The sequence below is a fragment of the Rattus norvegicus genome, chromosome 19 (assembly GCF_021556685.1).
Source record: "Rattus norvegicus strain SHRSP/BbbUtx chromosome 19, alternate assembly SHRSP_T2T, whole genome shotgun sequence".
Taxonomy (NCBI): domain Eukaryota; kingdom Metazoa; phylum Chordata; class Mammalia; order Rodentia; family Muridae; genus Rattus; species Rattus norvegicus.
Genome location: NC_141552.1, coordinates 53,579,239 through 53,600,441, shown reverse-complemented (window position 1 = coordinate 53,600,441; position 21,203 = coordinate 53,579,239). Strand labels below are relative to the sequence as shown.

Below are 21,203 nucleotides of genomic sequence, written 5' to 3'. Positions count from 1 at the left end.
TTCTTGTTCCTGGTGAGAGTCCGAAGAAGCAGACTTTGAGTCCTGTTCCTGAATGAAGTCTGCTTTAAAGATTCCCTCACTCCAAGATTATGAGCTGTGTAGATGGTGCCAGGAGAGGAAAGGCCACCTTTGCCTGTGGAACCATCTTTCTGGTCCTTGTTATCTATTTTTCAATCAAATCTTTCAATCACTAGTTAGTGGGTTTTTTGTTATTGTTTGGTTTTTGCTGGCTATTGAGGTAATGATAGAAGTGACTCTCCTCTGGATATACTACAGTATATATAGATATAGTGCAGTGACATAGTATACACAATTTACTGTAGTCTTGCTAGCCAGCCAGGCTGGCCTCGAGCTTACAATCCTTCTGCCTACGCTACGCCTACTGAGGGCCATCATATTTCTCTATCATGTGATCCCCAAGAGACCTTTCCTATCTTGTGGTTTCAAAATGGGGACAATAATCTTCAGGAGTGAGGATGAGACGGCCCAAAGTATATAGAATAGTCTCATTAGTCTAAAGGGACAGCATAGTTGCCTTAAACCAAACCAGCAAGCAAAGTATCTTAGGCTAGGACGTCCTCACAGTGTGTTCTCCTTAAGGTCTGCCTATGATTAGAAACGAGTACCCCGGTCACTTGTCAGGACAGAGGTAGGGTGCCAGTGAGACACAAGGTAGCACAATGTCATTTAAACCCATTGGGTTATTACACCAGGAGAACAAGTTGAAAGCCATGAGGGCTCCGTGGGGAGGTCATCCAGGGAGGTCAGGGCCTTGCCTTCTAGCTCCTTTTTAGCTTTCTCCTGGGCTTTCATGGCCACATAATCCTGAGACATGTTGATGACATATATGTGCTCCCGGCTACCGATGGCCTTTAGCAGGCAGATGAGGGCAGAAGGTGCGTTCCGTGCAAAGAGCGTGTCTAGGCCATCGAACACCACACCTCTGAAACAGTCGCTCAGCTGCAAGCAAGAGAACGAGATGGTTATTTCAGCCCGAATCAACTGTTCTCTATGGAGAGGTGGCTTTTTCCTCTGTCGGGCTTGGCAGACCCACTGGGCTCCAATATAAACAACCATGAAACCAAAGTCCAGGTGGTGACAGGAAATGAAGGTGTTTAATGGAACTTACTGCCCCCTCCCCAGTGTAAATGAAGACTAAATGCCTTAACGATGCACTTATGAAAGAATGTGACGGTAGGGGTTGAAGAACAAAGGATTTGTTTCATCTCTGCGTGTAGAATAAAGGAACAAAGCAAGTGTCAAAAGGTCTAGAAAGCTCCATGAGGTGTATGAAAATAAGACGCAAAGGAGAGAGGTGGGAAGGGTTCTCACAGTGGAGAACTCAGCAGCAAGAGCCTGCTCGAACTTTTCTTTTTGTGTATGTACATGTGTGTACATGTATGTGCATGTTTGTGTGCAGGTGCACACGCACAAGCATGCACATGCAAGTGGAAGCCAGAGGACAACCTTGGGTGTTATTCCTTGACAGCTGACCATCTCTCTTCTCTATACCTCTGTCTGTCGGTCTGTCTGTCTGTCTGTCTGTCGGTCTGTCTGTCTGTCTGTCTCTCAAAAAACAAAGACCAAAAAAATCCCACCAAGGTCTCTCGTTAGGACTTGGGGTTCACTGACTCTGCTAGGCTGGCTGGCCAGTGAGTCTCAGGGATCCTTTGGTCTTTGTCTGCCCAGATTTTTATGAGGTGCCTGCTGGGAGACCCAACTCGGCATACATTTTGCTACTAAGTTGTCTCTCGGGCCTGTAGTTTTCTTAGCCGTTCCACTGCCTTAGAGTGACTTTGGCAATAGAACTGGGCTGGAATGATCTTGGAGTTACGACCACTGCAGACAACAGCTTCTCCTGCAAAGTGGTATTACAGGAGCTCAGTGGAGCCACCAATGGCCAGGACTGAGCATGAAGAATGGAGTTAAATCCCCAGCACCCAAGTAGGTATCAGGCAGGTGTGTGCTGCTTGTAACCCCAGCACTTGGGATGCCAAGGTGGGATCTTCTGCAATAAACTGGCCCACAAGATTAGCCGGGATTGGTAACTTCTGGCTGCTGTGAGAGACCTGATGTCATTAAATAAAAAGCAAAGAGCAACTGATGATGATACCTGATATCGATTTCCCAACCCTTGGATTCCAACCCATGTGCACACACAGATATAAACACACACACACACACACACACACACACACACACACACACACACACACACACCTTATACACATGAACAAATGAAAAAATGTGCACTTAAGAGCTGCCCAGTGTGAGAAACTAGAGAAAACACACAGCTTTGGGATCTCCTAGACCTTGCTGGTCATGACTACAGGTCATTTACATAGTTCTTTTAGGTGTCCACATGGTGTTGGAGATAAAACCAAGTCCTTGAGCGAGCCAGGCAGGCACTCTTCCACTGAGCTGCAGTCCCCCCAAGTTCCTAAAGAATAAAATCACATTGGTTTTGACCTTAAAAGCAGTATGCCTTTAAGAAGAATTGACAAAGATAAAAGGAGATATAAAATCCATAGACCTACTAACCAAACACAGTAACACATACTGTAGGAATTTCCCCCCATGCATGTGACATTATTTGCAAATGTATAAAATGTAATTTTGCTTTACATATTAATTTTTTCATATTACACTATGAAAACATTTTTTAAAAAAAACCCAGCAATTTACAGAGACCCATGTTTTACTTTTGAGATAAAAGTCTAATTATGCAACCTAACCTGGTCTGAACTCCGCAATCCCGTGCCCCACCTTCCTGAGCATGGGGATTACAGATGTGCACTACCGTGCCAGGCGAGCTCAGACTTCAAGCTGCTCACATTGCTCTTTGTACCACATTGCTCTTTTTGCTTCATTTCTTTGATGTGTAACCTTCTGCTCCCTGGTTCTTTAAAAAGAAGAGTGGCTTCTGATTGGAGGGAAGGTAGGGGTCCTGGACAAGAAAGTGGCTGTTAAGCCTGAAGAAGCCCACTTTCCCTCTTGGAGACCCGAGGGCTCCGAGGTCCCTGAGGGTGGCGGATAGCCTAGCATCGCTCGCGGCTCTCAGTGTGGGTTCAGTGTGTGAGCTCCAAGCCTGCGGCTTTGGGTGGGTGGGTGTGCACGCACCTGTATCCGCTCAGCCAGGATCTGAATGAGAAGGTCATCTGGGAGCACACAGCTCATCAGCCCAGTCTCCCCTCCGATACTGGCGCTGACGCTGAGCCGCCGCTGGGTGGGGCCGCCGAGGAGAGGGCTGGAGGAGATCTGGAGAGTGGGAGGAGGACAGGAAGTCAGAAGCCAGCCTTATTTCTCAAGGACTATAGCCTTGTAGCCTCCACAAAAAACAAACAAACAAAACATACAACTTCTGCAAGCTCCTTATTCATAAATGAGGACTGTATTGCAAAAGGCACAATTCTCATTTTCTCTCAAGAATGGCTGGTAGCTTCAAGCAGGGATATTGTGGGAAGTTCTTTGCAGGTGTCCTGCATCTTTGACTGCCCATCCACTCAACAGATATTTACTTAGCTCCCATGGTGCACCAGACCCTCCTCGTGGGCTAGGCCTCCAACAACAAGCAGGACCAGCAATGGTGCTGCCCCTAGGGTGCTTAACATTCTCAGGGGAGACAGAAACTGAGCGCTCTGTACAGGGACCGGCAATATTCATGGCAGTGAGGAGAGTGGTGGGAAAGTGACCAGGCAAGGGAAATGAAGGAGCGGTGAAGGGGTGGAGAATGATGGGAGCATCCTATGAGTTCGGAACCATGGCAGACTGAGACAAGAGCTCGAGAACCGCCCCTGTGAGGGAGCTGCTAGCTACCTCCGTGTGTGCGGGAGCTGATTTGGGAGCGCACAGGAGCTGGAATCTGGGAAGCAATAGTGGCGGTGGGATAGAGGGAGGCTGGTGGATGTCTGGATGGGATTGGTGGAGATGATCAGGGGCAACGGAGACAGAGGAGGCAGTCCTTGAAGGAAAGCGTGAAGGGGATGAAGGGTGAGTTAGGAACTCGAGAGGATGAAGGACAGGTAAAAAAAAAAAAAAAAAGGAAGGATACAATATAAAGGAATAACTGGAGAGCAAGGGCTCTCTCTGGGTTTAACCCCTGAATTGAATAAGGGGGAAGGCTAGTGAAGCCCACTGGGAGATGTGGTGGTGAAAGCACGGGGTCATTGTCTTTGGAGCTCAGCGGACAGATTGTCGGCTGAGAATTAAGAAGAGTAGTGTGCCTTAGAGGTCAGGAAAGTGAGGAGGGCCAGGGGATGGCCATTTCAGACAGAGGGCTAATTTACTGCGGCAGACCATGGAATAGATTGTGTTAAATTTAAATTAGGGCTATTGAGGAGAGGCAAATAATTTTTCCAGCCGTGATCAGTTTGGTTTGGATGGAATTGAGTCCGGTGGGGCTGGAGATTGCCTGGAGGATATGGAAAGGGGGAAGGTGTAAGAGGCTACAGTGGCGGACCATGGGATCCAAGTGGGAGGAAGGGAACAGTGAGGTGGGCTGTGTGCAGAGAGATGGAGGCCCAGAGGTTCCCGTGGGACCAGTTGCACTTGAGGATGGTGGCTGGCATGTAGGGTGTGTGATTCAGTGGCGGCGAAGCTTATGGGTGACGGTGACAAATGTCTAGGGCACAGTCATGGTAGTGGGTGGCTGAGGAGACCACAAAATTCAGAAGTAAGAACGTGAAACTAAATGTTACCCAAAAGATAGGATTTCTTCCCATTTGCAATATCAACGGTCAGTCACGGGTGTCAGAGGACTCATGCAATACTTGAGCTTCAAAAGGACCCAGTACTCATGTGTCTGAGGTAAAGCCCTTGGCAGGGGATTTTGTTGCCCAAATCATTTGGGTCTTATCACACTGAACAATGCAGGCTTGTGTGTATATGTGTGCTTGTGTATGAGTGAGTGTGCGTGAATATGTATGTGTGTGCTCGCACGCGCACGCATGTGTACATGCATGTGGTGCACAAGCTCTGATTTCTACTCCGACTTTTAGAGTTATTATTTGCTGAGAGAGGGTTAGAGTCAGAACTGGAATTTTCTGCGGTCCCTGGCACATTCTAAAAGTCTTCGCTTCTAGATGGGTAGAAAGAAAACAAACAAACCTTACCATGACACCCTATTTGTAACAAATTCAAACATCTGTATAAAGAATGTCATCTTAGCTGTCAGGGAAGAGTTGGTTAAAGGCTGGTGCTCCCAAAGAAAATGAGCCAGTGGTTCTGATTTACCAGATGTTAAGAGTGCAAAACACACGTTGAGGGGAGGTGCAGATAAAAGAGCTTGCTGGGCAGCAGTTAACCCCCGAGATGCTCCATCCAGCCTGTAGGAGTCTTCTCCCGTGAGGACATTGCTCTATCCACCTCTCCCATCTACACTCTGGTCTCTGTTCCTGTTAGGAGCTAAATCTTACTTAACCTGAATTCCCAATCTAATGCTCAGTTTTCTTCTTCCAAAGGTCTACGAGCCAGTTGTATCCATCTGCCTATCCAATGCATGGCCTCCTCTCTACAAGGGCATTCAGCTATCTCTACTCACCTTAGCTACCCACTAAGAAACACCCAGTGCCTAGACAGCATGATTCCAAGACTCTATTTGAGGACCTGAAGACCCTCGAATCTTCCCATTTCCCCCCACCCCCAATGTCCTCTAATTCCTTCTCTACTTTGGCTGGCCTCCTCTTCTGACTCCACATCAACTGCCTGTACCTAGTTCTGAGCACACTTGTCCTCTGCTCCAACGATGACAATGTCTTACTTGCTTCTCTGTCTCTGAGTGAGGGCTGCCAGGGGCCATTTGGGGGAAATATTAAAACTGTGAATTTAAGGTTCTGGTTTTAGTTGGGCCACCAGCATTCTTAACTCTTCTTTATGCAGCAGTAGTTTTGGGATCTGTTTTAACACTAGGAATATTTGTGCTCTAGCATTCCCTTTTAGGTAGCCTACAACTCCCACCACCTCACTGCTTCCCATAAGAGACCACGCCTCTTGTACACATATCAGCTAAGATGTTCCCCAACCTCCACCTTCCATCTCACGTCACCTATCCTCCTCTCCCTCCTCTCTCCTCTTGGGATCTCATTTCTTCTTGTGTGGACCTTATATTTTGCAAGAATGCCTTCCCCTTTTCCTTTCATCCATCCACCCATTCCTCCTGCTCTTTAAGAAGACAATAAGGTGGTTTATTCTGAGCTGAATGTGGGTGTTGATGGCTTGGGAACACAGACGTTACCAAGAATGACAAGTCCCCCAGGGCTGCTTTCATTTCAGACCTGCTTCCTACTTTTGCCTTCATTTCTCTCTCAGTTACCCACATGCTTGACCTTGGGCAGGCTTTCTGGCAACTCCTCTCAGCCCTTCTGCTCACATCGTAGGGGATTCTATTCACTTGACCTCAGTATCTATCCACAGCTTATTCCTCGCTTTCATCTGATGCCTCTGCCATTTCCCAAGATGGCTCTGTAAATCCCTCAGCCGGAGCCAAGTGACTTCTTTATGACTTATCCCGACTTTCCCTACAGCCCTGCACTCTGTAGCTTAGTGGTCCAATCTTTTATGGTCCTCTTGTGCTGGTCTGAGACATAGGAGATTATTATTATTACAGGATTCTAAAAATGGTTGAATAGTGACAATTTTCCAGGGTTCAACTTAATTTCTCTTGTGGTCATCTTCTGTCACCATTTTCCTTCAGGTACTTTGTAAGCATCATTCCTCACAGACTCCCTACTAGTGTGGCTTGAATGGGAGACCTCGCTTTCATCAATTTCACCCCTCTGGGATCCATCCCAGTGCCAGTAAGAGAATAGTGCTTACTGGGTACCAGAAGGCTGCGTACTGACTTCTGAAGGAGTGGTGTAGGACAGCCGCAGGATGCTGGCCCGGCTGCAGGATGCTGTGAAGGAGGAAGGATACCGATGCCCTTCCCAGGGGTCCCTGTGTACCTGCGGTGTTTCAGATTGGTGCTGATGATGTTGCTGCTGTTGCTGCTGTTGTGGCTGTTGCTGCTGTTGTGGTTGTTGCTGCTGCTGCTGCTGCTGCTGCTGCCCCTGCTGCTTCTGAGACCCAGACCAGTGGCTTTCCGTCTTGCCTTTGGAGAGCATCACGCTCCCACGCATGCTCTTCGGGATTTTGTATTCCTGGGTCAGTAGAGTGAGATCGGAGGTAAACCTGCCCAAGTTCTCAGTGCTTAGTCGTGCTGGTGCCCCAAGGTTTTGAGTCACTGAAGACTCCTGGGCTGTTGGAGAAGATGGTGGGTGTTTAGCAAAAGTTGTCCTACAGTGTGAAGGAGATGACAGTGGGGTGCAATGCACCAAAGCCCAAGTTACTCTCTTATAGGACACCGAGCAATCTCCATGTGCAGCTGACTGACCTGGGCTGGAATAAGAGGTCCCGCCCACCGATCATTGGATGATGGCTCCCTTGGGGTGCTGAGCCTTTTTCTGCCTGCATTAGTTTTTAATACTATGACCAAAGGCAACTTTATAGACAAAGTTTTTATTTTGGTCCCTACCAACTGGGACCAAGTTGTTTAAATATTTGAGCCATGGGGGAGGGGATGGTCATTTCCCATTCAAATGACCATATTGCCCAACCTTTCGATGGCTCCTGCAATGGTCTGTGCCCATCTTCTTTCTCAGCCCGGAGGTCAAGAATTTCTTAAGTTGCTTGTGCACTAAGGCCTTGCTTGGAACCTTCTAAGCTTTTGCGCAGTGCTAAGGTCAAGGAACAGATGGGGCAGAGCCAACTCTAATGACGAATGGATGGATTAAGCAGGAAGTGTCTGATGATAGAAATGGGACCTTAACTCACACAGTTAATTTCTCCGGTTTGTTCCTGACCCCCCTTCCAAGCAGACTGCTACCCTCTCCGCTCCATTGTGAAATACTTTCTAAAAATTCCATTAAAGTCTACCTAGACAAGCTCTTGCTGGAGTGCCTTTGTGCAAGCCCCGAGCCTCAGACTCTTCTTATGGTCCTCTTCCCTGACATATTTGCCCTGTCTCATGGTGCCCCTTGGGATTCTGACTTCAAAGATGGACACCCCTGAAGGGGACATTCTTTGCTTCCTAAGCTAAGCAGCATTCGTGGTTCTCTAGGTCTTGGAGAGACAAGGACTCAATGTTCCTGCCAATCATATCAGCATATAACTTTCCAGAGTTCCCTCATAGCTACAGTTCCCTCTGGGAACTTATTATTTCCTGCAACCTCCTCCTCCCCTCTCCCAGGATTTGGGGATACATACAGAGAAGCCACACTGTACCTACCGGAGGACGAGGGAAGCTGAATCCATTAGTGGAACAGTCACAGATGAGTTCTACAGCAGTTGTGGGGTGTGCCAGGCTTTTAACTCACCAGAGCCTCCCTCTACCTGGCCTTCCACCCGGCCCCTCACCAGACCCTGCACCCGGCCCTCACCAGACCTTTCACCATGCCCCTCACCGGACCTGACACCTCTGCTCTGCTCCACTCAGCTGCCTCTGAAGCGCTGGCCACTAGTATCTCCCCTCAGCCTTGACTACTTTTCACTATGGATTCCAGGTCTTTTGCCCACCCTGTTCTTCATTAACTATACAATCTCTTTACAGTGTCCACGAGCCTCTAGCTGTTTCTCTTCTGTCACGCCCTCCATATTTCAATAAGAACATCTAGACACAAGGTTAGCAAAAGTTTTCATTTGAACAAATGACTTCCCTTTCTCCCTTTTCCCTTCATTTTCCTTCCTTTCTTGGTCCCTCTCCCATGCCCTGTCTTCATTTCACTCCTGTCCCTGCTCAATTTCTCTAAATGGTGATCCAAGCCACCACCATCACAGTGATCTTTGTAATTAAAAAATTTCCAGTAGCACGTTAAAGTAAAAAACCAACTACAATGGTATATTTTATTTAACCTATTACGAGAGGATGGACAGGTCAACATCTAAGCCAAGCATTAAAAAAAAAAAACTCTCTGACTGTGCTGCTGGGCAGTCCCCTGCTCATACTGTGTCCTCAGTGGCCCGGAGTACACCGTGCTTTTATAGCTCACATAACCCTGACCTAGCCACAATTCAGGCACGCAGGAGCTTCCTGTGGCTTCTGATTGGCACATGTGGACCTGCACTTGGTTACCTCACCCCAGCCTGCTGACTGCAGCAGACAGCAATGCTGGCTAGGGCCTCACCCTGCCACTGAGGCTCCCAAAGGCACCAGAAACTGCTGGAGCTTTCAGCAGGTTTCAGCAGCCTCCAATTCTGCTCATTTATTGGCTCTGTGAGTTTTTGCTTAAAAATACCTCTTAGGTAAGCCCAGCACTGCTCCCACGCTCCGAATACAGTAGTGAGGAAGATTCGCTTCTGTACTGGGAGAAGTGGGCAGAATGAAATAAATGGAGTGAGAGCAGCATAACTAGAGCAAAGGGCTCCAGAGCACAGAGCGGGGAGCCTGTGGAAGCCTCACCTCTCTCCCTGATCTCTCCTTCCCCAGCACCTGCCCTGCAGAATGCTGCCTTTGGGGCCCTGCCTCCATCTAAGTGTCCCCTGGCTTCTCTACCAGTGCTTCCTGCTAACCACAAGTCTTCCTCAGGGAGTTCCCTTTTCCTCTGAGTCTCTCTGTGTGTGTCTTCCCAGTGTCTGCAGCTCTCACTTCACTGACGGACACCCCTAGACCAGCCTCCAGCTTGATGGGAATCAGTTCAGAGGCTCAAACCCATCATTTCTCTGATGCTAACATGGTGGCATGGACCACTGCTTTATCAGATACAGGAGAACATACAAGAGAGATAGAATTAAGATATTGCTTGGGATTTCCCTTGAGGAACCATTTCTCTTATCTACCCAGTAAAGAACCTTGTTTTCCCATGAGCATCCCAAGCAGAGGAACTGAGAGTTGATCAACTAGCAGGTATGGGGTGCTATCAGGAACTGCGTCATGCTCTTAGGAATGTTCACAGAGAAAGGATCCAGCTCTGGTCAGATCCCCTGCTTTGAACCCAATGTATGTTTTCCTTGTGTTGCTTTCCTGACCCATGGTCCTCAGATGACTCCTCAGATGACTGGATGGAGTCAGGATTCTTGGCTTGTACTAGGAAGGCCATACCAGGCTTCTCTATGCTGAGATCCAAAAGTTCAACCCACCTTCTTAGGCTTCCTCCTCCCAGGATTCCTTGCAGGGTAAATGACATCACTTTCCTAGTTTCTGTGGTTTGAAGTCTCTGTGATCACCCCGAGCATCCCTGCTCCTTCAGTTCTCCACCATGTATGTAGACACAGAACCAGCGGGACCAAGGTCTTTTTTATCCCTGCTTTTCTATGATTCCCTTTACATTATGAGAGTTACTTTTCTACTCTTGCTTTTGGATATCTAGGAGATAGACCATAGTCACCCCCAATTCTTTCTATTCAATAGAATTAAAATCAAAGCTAATTTCAATTGATCCATAAACAACCAACCGTCCATTCCACCTCTGATTTACTATCAGCCTCCTTGATTTCTTGGTCTTACCCTTGTCTCTAGTTTTCTTGTTAATATTTGCCTGATCCTTGAAGCCCATTTTCACAAAGACTTCCCCAGACCATCTTTTCTGGAACTTTCTAGCCCTAAAGTTACTCTCTCAAAGAAACCAAAATGTTTATGGTTGTAGCGTTTTCTTGTGCTGAATGAACGCATCTTTGTTACCCTCCAAGTGTCAACCCAGCCTTAATATGGGTTGTAGCTCTTCCCGATCCTGCTTTCTACTGTGTCAGGCATGCACCTGACGCAGGACTGATACTTCTGCATGCCTGCTGGGTAAAGAGAATTCTCTAGCAACAAGTCAAACACCAGCCTTAGACCTGGCTGTAGGAGAGGAAGCTCAATGGGCTGCACGGAGGAATGGTCTGACCAGTAAGGGTCCTGAGGTGATAGGTTAGCGTGAATAGTGCTTGCTAGGCAAGCATGAGGACCTGAGATTAATACCCAGAACCCATATAAACAACCAGGTGTGGTAGCACGAACTTGTAAGCCCGGTGCTGAGGAGAAGAAACATGGATTTTTGGGACTCACTGACCGGCTAGCTTAGTGCGACAGGTGCGCTCCAGACCAGTGAGAGACCCTGTTTCAATAAATCAGGTGGGAAGCCCCTCAGAAGGACACCCAAGGTAGTTCCCTGACTTTCGCGTGCACATGTCCTTACATGCATGTGTATGCACACACACATGCACACGTACACGCTCACACACACACACAATCACAGGCCTTACCTGACTCCTCGGCTTCCCTCATGGACTGCTCTATGGCAGCTCGGATGCACAGTTCCCGGGCCCGTATCCCAAGGACGTTGTTAGAGTCTGACAGGGCTTCTAAGACAATGGAGTCAATGTTCAGGCAGGCTGTGTTGTAGAACTTGGCCATGCTGATGGCATTGGCTGTCTTTCCTGTAAACACAGCCAGGGCACTGACTCTTAGGAGTCTCATTTGCTTGGTGTCCTAGACAGAAGTCTGCAGAACAAGGTACCCTATGGAGTGATTTCCAAATGCTTCACCTCCAAGTCTCTTAAGTGGCCAGAGTAGCAACAGCAGAGATGGGGCAGCATTGCGCCATGAGTAAGAGCTGTGCGTCTATTCCTAAGCACAGGGGCACGACAACCAACACCCTCTCTAGGCTTTCCTCCTCAAGTTGAAAAACAGACTGTACTGGATGATCTCTACAGTACTGGGTAGCCCCCACTGTTTCTGATTCTAACAGGAAGACATATTTGGTTTGAAGAGTAACCTCTGCTGACTTGGCTTTTTATAAAATCATTTTAAATCTACTTTCATTAAAAAGTAGAAAATTCGGAAAGAGCAGCTAAGAACAAAGAAAAAGGATCTGGGACGCACTCACGTAGAGATGCTAGAGTTAGCCTATAGCTGCTCTGCTTTGCATATCAAACAGCATGTTATCGATGGTTTTCATAAAAAGAAATGGTGGGTTGGAGAAGTGGCTCAGTGGTTAAGGGCACTGGCTGCTCTGGCAGAAGAGTAGTTTGTTTCCCAACACACTCATGGTGACTTACAACCTCTAACTCCAGTGTAAGTCACAATATGTGACTCCAGTTCTAGGGGGAACTGGAACCAGCTCTTCTGGCCTCGGTGAGCACCAGGTACACATGTGGTGCACATATACACACGCAGGCAAGATGTTCATACATGTTAAGTAAATAAAAACAAAATGGGAGTCTGGGGAATGGGACTCGGTTGGTTGAGTGCTTGCTTGCCCAGTCTGCCTGAGTCCGATCCCTAAGCACCACACAAGCTGGTGGCACACATCTGTAATTCTAGCTCTTCTGTAGCTGCTTGTATTACCAATGCTAATTATGGTCCCCCTTCCAAAAAAAAAATGTTTGCATGAGAGTGTTTGCAGGTAGCTCCTGGGAACCTGCCCCCAGGTTGATTCTGATTGGTAAATAAAGATGCCAGCAGCCAATGGCTGGGGAGGACAGACAGAGGTGGGATTTTAGGTTTTCTCCCGGTTGGGACTGGGAAGAGAGGGAGAAGGAGAGACATTATGCCTGGGAAGAGTGCAGGACAGAGAGGTAGAGCTGCTATGTAAAGGGGCCAGGAGAGCACAGCCCAGAGGGCTGCTCAACCAAGTCAGGAGTGGCCGGGGTGGAACATATACATTAGTAAGCAGTAACTCGGAATTATTGGCAGGAGGTGGATTCTAACAGTGTGGAGGGTAGACACTTGCTTAGCTACTGTGCTGCTCAAGGAATATTAAACTATAAGGCTGTGTGTGAATATGTGTGTGTGTGTATTTGTGTGTACTGTGTGTGTGTGTGTCTTTCATTAAGGAACACAGACCATTGAGGCGGGTAGCATACCCTGCGACAAGATTTATTAAATAATTATTATTACAACAGTCTTTAGAGGTAGAGACAGAAGGATCAAGAGTTCAAAGTCACCCTTGGCTATATAGAGACTATGAGGCTAGCCTCAACTCGAGTCTAAGAATGAAGGAAAGAAAGAAAAGGAGGGAGGGAGAAACTGAAGAAAAAAGGGTTGGAGGGAGGAAAGAAGGGTGAGGGGGAAGGAATGGGTTACATGGGATGCTGAATTATAAACCCTAAGGATGCAGATGCTCCCGTCCTCGGAGCCTGGGGACAAATTCCCTTGTGTGCAAAGAACGATGCTTCCTTATGTGCAAAGAAAGATCATTTTGTAGGTTCAGTCAGTTTACAGATTCTACCACTGAACACGACCCTGGCTTGTCTGAGTGTCCTCCACCTCATTACAGGGGTCCCCAGGAGAGAAAAGCAGGAGGGTTAGAGGCAGAGGCAGTGATGTGAGAGCAGGAGCTGAGGAGACAGAACTGGCAGCTTTGAAGATGCGGGATATCATCCTGAGCCGGAAATGTGGGCAATGTCTGTAAAAGCCAGAAAAGGAGAGAAGACAGGCTACTCACCAGTGTCCCCAAAGGATGCATGGCCCTGTTGGCCCACTGAAGACCTAGGGCCTCCAAGACTAGAGAGGGCTGATCTTTACCCTTCAGGCCACTAAAACTGTGGCTGTTACCGAGGCAATAGATACAAACTACTGATCATAAGCTTGACACTCTCTCCTCATGGAAAATGGCAGATTATGAATATCTTTCCTAAAAAAACACGTACCAGGGGTTGGGGATTTAGCTCAGTGGTAGAGTGCTTGCCTAGGAAGCGCAAGGCCCTGGGTTCTGTCCCCAGCTCCAAAAAAAAAAAACAAAAAAAACAAAAAACAAAAACAAAAAAACCACGTACCCGTGTGTGGCATCTGCATGTATGGACACCCATGCTGGTATTTGTGGAGGCCGGAGTTTGATGTCAGGACTTCTTTCTTTCATGGCTTCTCCCTGTTACTCTTAAGCCAGGCTCTTACAGAACCTGACCTTACCGTTTCATCTAGACTGGCAGAGACAAGCCTCTGGGATCTGTCAGCCTTTGCTCCCCCGGAACTGGTGCTATAGGCACAAACCACTGCTCCCAGCTTTTCTCTGGGCTCTGGGAATCCTAACTCAGGTCCTCATGTTTGTCCCACAACTACTTTAACCTTCGAATCATCTCCCATGCTCTGTCTTTGTCTTCATTGTAATATACTCGTATGACACTGTCTTTTCTAATTGTGGTAATGTAGACATGAAACTTTAGATCTCTTTTCTGGTTTATATTTTTGGAGACATGTTTGTGAGCACTGTTATGCTGTTCCTCAGATGAAACTCTTACGATCTTCCCTGATCACAGTAGATGTTGCCACGGTTCCGTATGGAGGGGTTGTGGCATCTCTGATCACAGTCCCCCCTCCCACTCCCCCCCCACCCCCGCCCCGCCGCGGATCATTGCATACCTGACACCGGCGTCCCGTAGACGATAATGGCGATTCCTTTCCGGTTCTTGGCCAGGCGGCCTTCTGCAGAAATGTCGATGCCCAGGTGGCGCGCTATTGCTTTGCTCACTGGGTTGCTCTCCACTTCTCCAACCTCCTCCACGGAGTGGCTGTCTGTGCTCTGCATCTTGTCGGCTGTGGATCCAAACCACACTTGAGCATGCGCACAGGTGCGCATCCCGGGATTTATAGGGACATGGGCGCCAACAGAGATGGGAATGATTTTTTCCTTTAAAATTCTCTTGTTTTTAAAATGCCCACTGCCACAGCAGTCCCTGACCCTGGCGCACAAGAATGCTTCATTTGGCTCCTATTTTGGGTCTATATTTTAAAGTGAAAAAAAAAAAGATATCCATTGACTTAAATTCCACGTGGAGGGATTTCTCTTGCTGCAAGATAGAATGGATGGCTCTGTGGAGGAGTCTGGTGTTAGCTGTAGGGGAGGAGCCAAGACTGTGCAATGGGGAGAAAGTGCCAGGAAAGAGATGGTCAGTGGCAAGGGAGTTGAGCTAGGGATTGGGCACCAGGGATTTTGCCTTTGTCTCGGGTCTATCAATGTGCCCCTCAGCTTTAACTCAGATCTCAGAGAAAATAAAGGTCAGAAAAATGGATCCTAGATGCTGGGAGGTGAAGTGGAGGGTTTCTTAATGTTTTGATTGGAGGGATATCTAATTGTTTTGTTTTGTTTGGTTTTGTTTTGTTTTGTTAATAGTTCCCATTTGTCTATACCCTTAGCATTAAGGCATCAGGTCTTCCTTAGCCAAGTCAAAATGCAAGTGGCTGTGGCAAGGAGAACACATCCCTAAGAGGCTCCGCAGGCTTCCATGTTCATAGCACGGTGTGAATAGATGGGTCAGGCCTTCACCAGAGGGTATATGTGGTAGGTGGGAAGCCACTGCCAGAAAATCAGAGTACCCCTTTATAAGGAAAAAGAGGCTTAGATCTTTCTTGAGCATCCCTTTCTTTTCTGCTTAGCCAGAGCTGTTCCCTCCCCCGCCCCCAGCAGCGACCCCGCCCCCAGCAGTGACTTCTCCCCCCCCCAGCAGTGACCCCGCCCCCAGCAACGACCCCGCCCCCAGCAGCGACCCCGCCCCCCAGCAGTGACTTCTCCCCCAGCAGTGCTCAGTTACTTTGAAACGTTAGTTTCTCCAGGCTTTCTTCATAGTCGTCCTCATCTGGGTAGTTCTTGGCTTCAGTCGGAAGATGCCGCTCTTCCATGTTGGATGTGACAGAGATCCCTCGGCTAAGTGATGTCCTCTTTGTGCTGGCGGTTCCTTGGTCAGATGTGTTCATTTCTTCCTCTTCTGCTGGGGAAGAGGGCAGAGGATGAGAACATACCGGGAGAGAGTTGGAAGGGGAGCAAAGGGGATGGGGAAAGAGGTTCGAGGAAAAAAGAAAACAGGAAATGGTGAGGGGGAAGGAGAAATGAGGAGGGGTGGAGGTTGGAGGAGGGGGACGGGAGTCAGGGGTGAGTAGCATCAAAATAAGTTGCATGAAATTCTCAAAGAATTAATACAAACACATTATTTAATCATAATAAAAAAGAATGACTGCGCTGACAATCATCCTGTACCTACTCAATCCTAAAAATCAAGACCAACCAACAGCCTGCTTCTTTCTGTGCAGAGTGTTTCAGCACTCAATGGTGTTTAGATACCAAGAGTATGCATTTGCCCAGGAAACTTGGAGAATTCCAAAAAGTCCCAGAATATAAAGTGTAAATCGACAAAAACGTTACAAGGATTGAGGCAGACACACGGTGACAAGAATTGAGGCTGGCTTTGTAATCACCAGGGCAGGAGAACTGCTGCTGTGTACATTTTTAATTCTCAGGCTTTCAGAACGATGTGGAAATCATGACAGCCTGGAGCCTGCTTCCACCTCACTGCCTCACCGACATTTCCAGTGTCCCTGCCCTTAAGGGTACCTGACCCCTGTCAGGCCAGCACCCACCTTACAGCTTGTTCCACAGCGTCTCAGTGGGTACAACGACTGTGACAACAGGTGATCCCCTCTAACCTAGGGAACCCCACTGTTTTGTTTAGAGCTGAGATGTGACTAGAGGCAGCCACCTTCTTTGGGTCATGGTCAGAGAAGGGAGAGTCACAGCATGAAGGCAGTGTGAACCAGTGTCCAGAGAGGCATGGATGAACACCCAGTATGGGTTGCCCCTGGACCTGTCAGCTTGGATCCAGACCATCTTCTACTGGGACAAATGAAAAAACAAACTCATAACTTTGGTATGAATGGACTTCCAGAGAATCAAGGCTCTTACCTGCCTCCACGAGGTCCTTTATACACCTCAGGCTCAAGTCTCCTGAATGGACCTGTCTCTGATCCTTTTCCTGACTGTGAGCTCTCTGGAGGGAGGAGCCTTATGCCGTTCATCTTCTTACCAGTCCTTCAGCACTCACAACACGGTGGTAATTTTATGCACTCAAGTCTCCCTACCTTCATGTACTAAAGTCTTAACCCCTCAATGTCTCAGGAGGTCACTTTATTTGAAAATAGGTCCTTTAAATAGGTGATAGAGGCATGCCTTGGTTCAGTGTGACTGGTATCAGCGTAGGAGGAGCTTAGGGTAGAGATGCACACTGGGAAGGCACAGGATGAAGAGAACTATCTATAAGAAGATAAGTTCCAGAAGGGACCAACTCCAGTGATACCTTGACCCCACTATATCTAGCATCTAGGGCTGAGAGAGCCATTTACCCTGTGGCATTTGTGAAACAAGTACAAGTTACTGGTGGTGAACAAGTGACTGGAGCACTAGGCGGAGGGGCAGCCTTTCCTGCAAGCCAGGTGAATATCTATCTGTCTACTCTTTCCTCGGGAGACCACCAGGCCGGAGGAGAGGATTCCAGATGGCCCATTAGGTCATCACTCACAGGGCACATCGTTGAGCACACCGTGTACTGGCTGCTGTCCCATGTACTAGGTTTACAAGTAAGGGCTGTGTGAGGATTGTATGTGTGCATGTGCACATGAGGAGGTCAGAGGACAACACTGAGTATGGTCTTTACCCTCCGCCCTTGTTTTAAGTCTTAGTACCCACTGGACCCTCCTGAGAGCAGACTGAACCCAGCTTCTTAACACAAAGACCACGGGACCCATTTTGCAATCGTCTTAAACAGGGTCCAGCAGGCACCGGGTACCTGGTAGGTACTCAAGAGTGGGTTGATCCCATGGCAGGGGTAATTCAAAGAATAGAATAGCCCAGCACTTGCTCAGCTTGGGGCTGGGTTCTTACCATTCTCCTGCGCCAGGTTCTCCAGGTACTTGGCCTTCATGTGCTCCTCTTTTGATTTCTTTACCTCCTTAAAGTAATCGTAGACTTCCTGGGGCAGCTTCTCCCCCGGGTTCCGGGGAGGCAGCAGCAAAGTGTTGTAGGAGTCATAGCCTTTCAGCTGCCGCAGCATCTGCTCAAGGGGAGAAGGAACCACTGTGGGCCTCAGTAGAGGCTTCCTCTTGCTTGCTGGCCTCACAAAAATCCAGAGGCTGAGATTTGGAGAGATGCTTTGTGGGTGTCACATGGAGGGGCCCTTTGGAGAGGTCTAAATATAGAGCCGAATCCTGAACTTAGGGGGATTCAAAACCTTTGTTTTGTTTCATAGCCACCCGGCATTTCACATGTGGAGACAATTTTCTTCTTTCTTTGAAAATACAACAATACATCCTTCTAATAACAGACATACAGAATTCCATCATCTACTCAGTGTTTTATTCTTAAATGCACAGTTGCAAATCAACTAATGAGAGAGGTATGTTCTGAAATGTGAGATTGTGATATTAGATGATTTTTGTCCCTGTTCTAAGCCTGAGGTGGCCATGATGTCACTAGGTGAGCTAATCTTATGGGGGCGATGTTATGCATGCAGGGTATTGTTAACTAAAGAGTAATGGGATTATAAGTTACGATGATTATAAGTGTGTGTGTGTGTGTGTGTGTGTGTATAAGAGTGTTATAATGAAACCCATTATTCTGTGTACTAGCTAAAAAATAATAATAAAAAAGTAACCAGTAATGGATCTTTAAATGGAAAGGAAGCAGAAAAAAAGAAGCCTTGGGATATCAGAGAATGATGAATAATGGGAAGAGTAAAAGGATAAACGCTTTTCCTTCTCTGTGGTTTTCTAGCAAAGCCACATACAGTTATAATGTTATAAGGAAAGACTTAAGAACGTTACATTAAAATGAGGAGCTTGATCCCCAATTGGTCATAAGAAGTTACATAGACATAATGTAATATGTATAACAATAATTAAAGAAGCTATGTAAAGAGATATACTAAAAATGCTCCAGATAAATTGAGATGGAAAGACAAACAACCTTGGAAGGACTGATAAGAAGGCAGCACAAAGTATACCAGAGGACAAAAAACAAAACCAACAAAACAAAATAGCACATGTGATCGTCAGTATATCAACCATTGCATTAAACGTAAATGGCCTACATATTTAAACTAAGGGCAAAGATTGTCATAGTTCATGGCTTTTAAAATGATTTGTGTTCATGCCTGTGTGTGTGTGTGTGTGTGTGTGTGTGTGTGTGTGTGTGTGTGTGTGTGCGCGCATGTGCACAGAGTATAGGTTGATTTTTCACTGTCTTCTTCCTCAATCACTTTCTACTTTTTTTTGACTCAGGGCCTTTCACTGAATTTGAAGCTTAGCTTACCGATTCAGCCAGCCTGGTTGATTCTAAGGGATCTTCAAGGAATCCCACCCGTCTCTGCCCTCCCCATGCTAGGATTACAACTGTGCATTTACTGTGGCTGGTTTCTTCACATGAATGTTAGGGACTGAATGCAGATCCTCATGCTTTAAGGGAATGAACTTTACTGTTTATCTCCCCAGCCTGTATTTCTTAGGTGCCCCAGTTATAGGGTGTCTAAAGGAAAGTAATTTTAAATACAATGCCAGGATGTTACATGTGGTTCTTTACTGTGTAAATATTAACCATAAACATGCATTGGATTTTTAATTTGTTTAAAGGTGCATATTGGAATTACAAAAACACAGTAAGTTCTCATGTAGAGAGAAGCAGGTAGAGAAAGTCTACAGAGAAGAGATTGATAAGTTGGTAAGGAAAGAGGAAGGGAAAAGGCCAGAAGGAAGGTACTGTAGACAGAAGGATGCATGTCAGGGGTGGGGGCTGCCATGTCAGGAAGGGTGTTTAGTTTTGTCTCTGCTTACCTTTTCTTCTAAGAGATACTGCTGGTCAAATTCTAGAGAGTAAAACTCAATGGGGAAGCTGCAAGGGTTCCTCACAATCACCTCGGCCTCATCTCCTGATGCATAAGGCAGGAGGGGCCCCAGTTCCAGAACTGAAGGGCTGAATTCCAGGCGTGGCTCCAGACCTTGACCCTGCGCTAGAAGAGTAAGCTTCTGATTGCTCTGGCCAATCTGGAACATCAGAGATTGGCTGTAGAATTTCTAGAGAACGTGGAAAAAAACAAGACACAATGTAAAACTGAGAACACAATGTAACAGGTACAAAGAGCTTCTTGTCTCCAGATGAAAGGAGATGTGTTTGAGCTGTGAAAGAGCAACGTCTGTGGTGGAGAATTTGCATGCTGTGTATATCGAATGCTAGGCACTCTGCCGGGGCTTGACCAAATGTAGATGGACTTCTAATGCCATTTTCATGCCTTTGAGTTTCTTGTATGGGGATGACTCTGTCACTCCTGGCCTGAGACTGTCAAATTCCCATGGGTAGAGGGTACAGTAGAAAAACTAGGGAACTAATCTCGATATCATCACCATCATCATCACCACCACTACCACCATTACCACCACCACCACCACCACCACCAGCAGCAGCCGCAGCAGCAGCAACTTCCACCAATGACTATCAGGAACACGGCAAACATTTTATCTCCCCGCTTCTTAGTGTTAGCTACCTCATTCAGAAGTAATAAAAATTCAAAATGAGGCTAAACCCTTCCTGGTCTTAAGACACTTAAAAACAAAAAAATGTTATTTATGTATGAGTGGCCTGCATGCATGTACACCTACATGCCACAAGAGGGCATCAGATGCCAATCAAGATGGTTGCAAACCATTATGTAGTTACTGGGAATTGAACTTAGGGCCGGTGGAAAAGCAGCTAGTGCTCTTAACCACTGAGCCATCTCTCCAGCCCCTTAAGACTCTCTTAAGAACAGCAAACATGTTACTAATTTTCTTCTAAAGTCATATGTGTTGGTGTACACACTTGTTATCCAGCAGGGGCAGAAGGTTTACTTATTAAGTTCCAGGCCAGCCAGAGATACACAGTGAAACCCAACAAAAAGCTCAAGAAGGGGGAAGGGGAGGGGGGAGGAGGAGGAGGGAGAGGAGGAAAAAGGGAAGAGGAGGAGAGGAGGAAGGAGGGAAGAACTGGGACAGAAAGAGAAGCTTCAGCACCAGCAGCGTTATTGATAGACTTTGATAGGTAGGAACACAGGCTTCATGTTTATTGATAGACTTTGATAGGTAGGAACACAGGCTTCATGTTAGAATGAAATATGAAGTTATTTACTTTTTCTACATTCCTGCTGCAGATTCTGAAGACTTTCTTTAAAGCCATTACCAAGAAAACGAGAGTTAACCGTATATTATATAAAATTTGCATAGGTTTTTCTTATCCAATAGAATGTATGAGGCATGGGGGTGCGTGCCTATAATACCAGTAATTGGGAGGCAGAGGATTGAGGGTTCAAGGCCACCCTGGGTGCTACTTGGTGAGCTCCAGGCCATTCTGGAGTACACAAAGCCCTGTCTTTGAAAACAATCAGAAGGAAAATATCACTTAGATGTCTTAGGCTTTGAATAAACATCGTCATTGTGCTGGGGGTGGGTCTTCTCTGGTTCT

At 47.0% G+C, this 21,203-nt stretch overlaps 1 protein-coding gene across 2 annotated transcripts in view; it reads right to left on the bottom strand.

Moving 5' to 3' along the window:
- Nucleotides 1-21,203, bottom strand: part of Hydin (Hydin, axonemal central pair apparatus protein) — a 345,749-nt gene that overhangs the window by 88,835 nt on the left and 235,711 nt on the right. The window contains exons 36-43 of one of the 2 annotated variants that reach the window (XM_087594210.1): nucleotides 19,544-19,783; nucleotides 17,601-17,769; nucleotides 15,481-15,657; nucleotides 14,312-14,485; nucleotides 11,215-11,388; nucleotides 6,942-7,234; nucleotides 3,121-3,258; nucleotides 777-960 (exon numbers count right to left, since the gene is read on the bottom strand). In XM_087594210.1, the coding sequence (XP_087450336.1) occupies nucleotides 777-960; nucleotides 3,121-3,258; nucleotides 6,942-7,234; nucleotides 11,215-11,388; nucleotides 14,312-14,485; nucleotides 15,481-15,657; nucleotides 17,601-17,769; nucleotides 19,544-19,783 (1,549 nt within the window). 2 annotated transcript variants of the gene reach the window in all.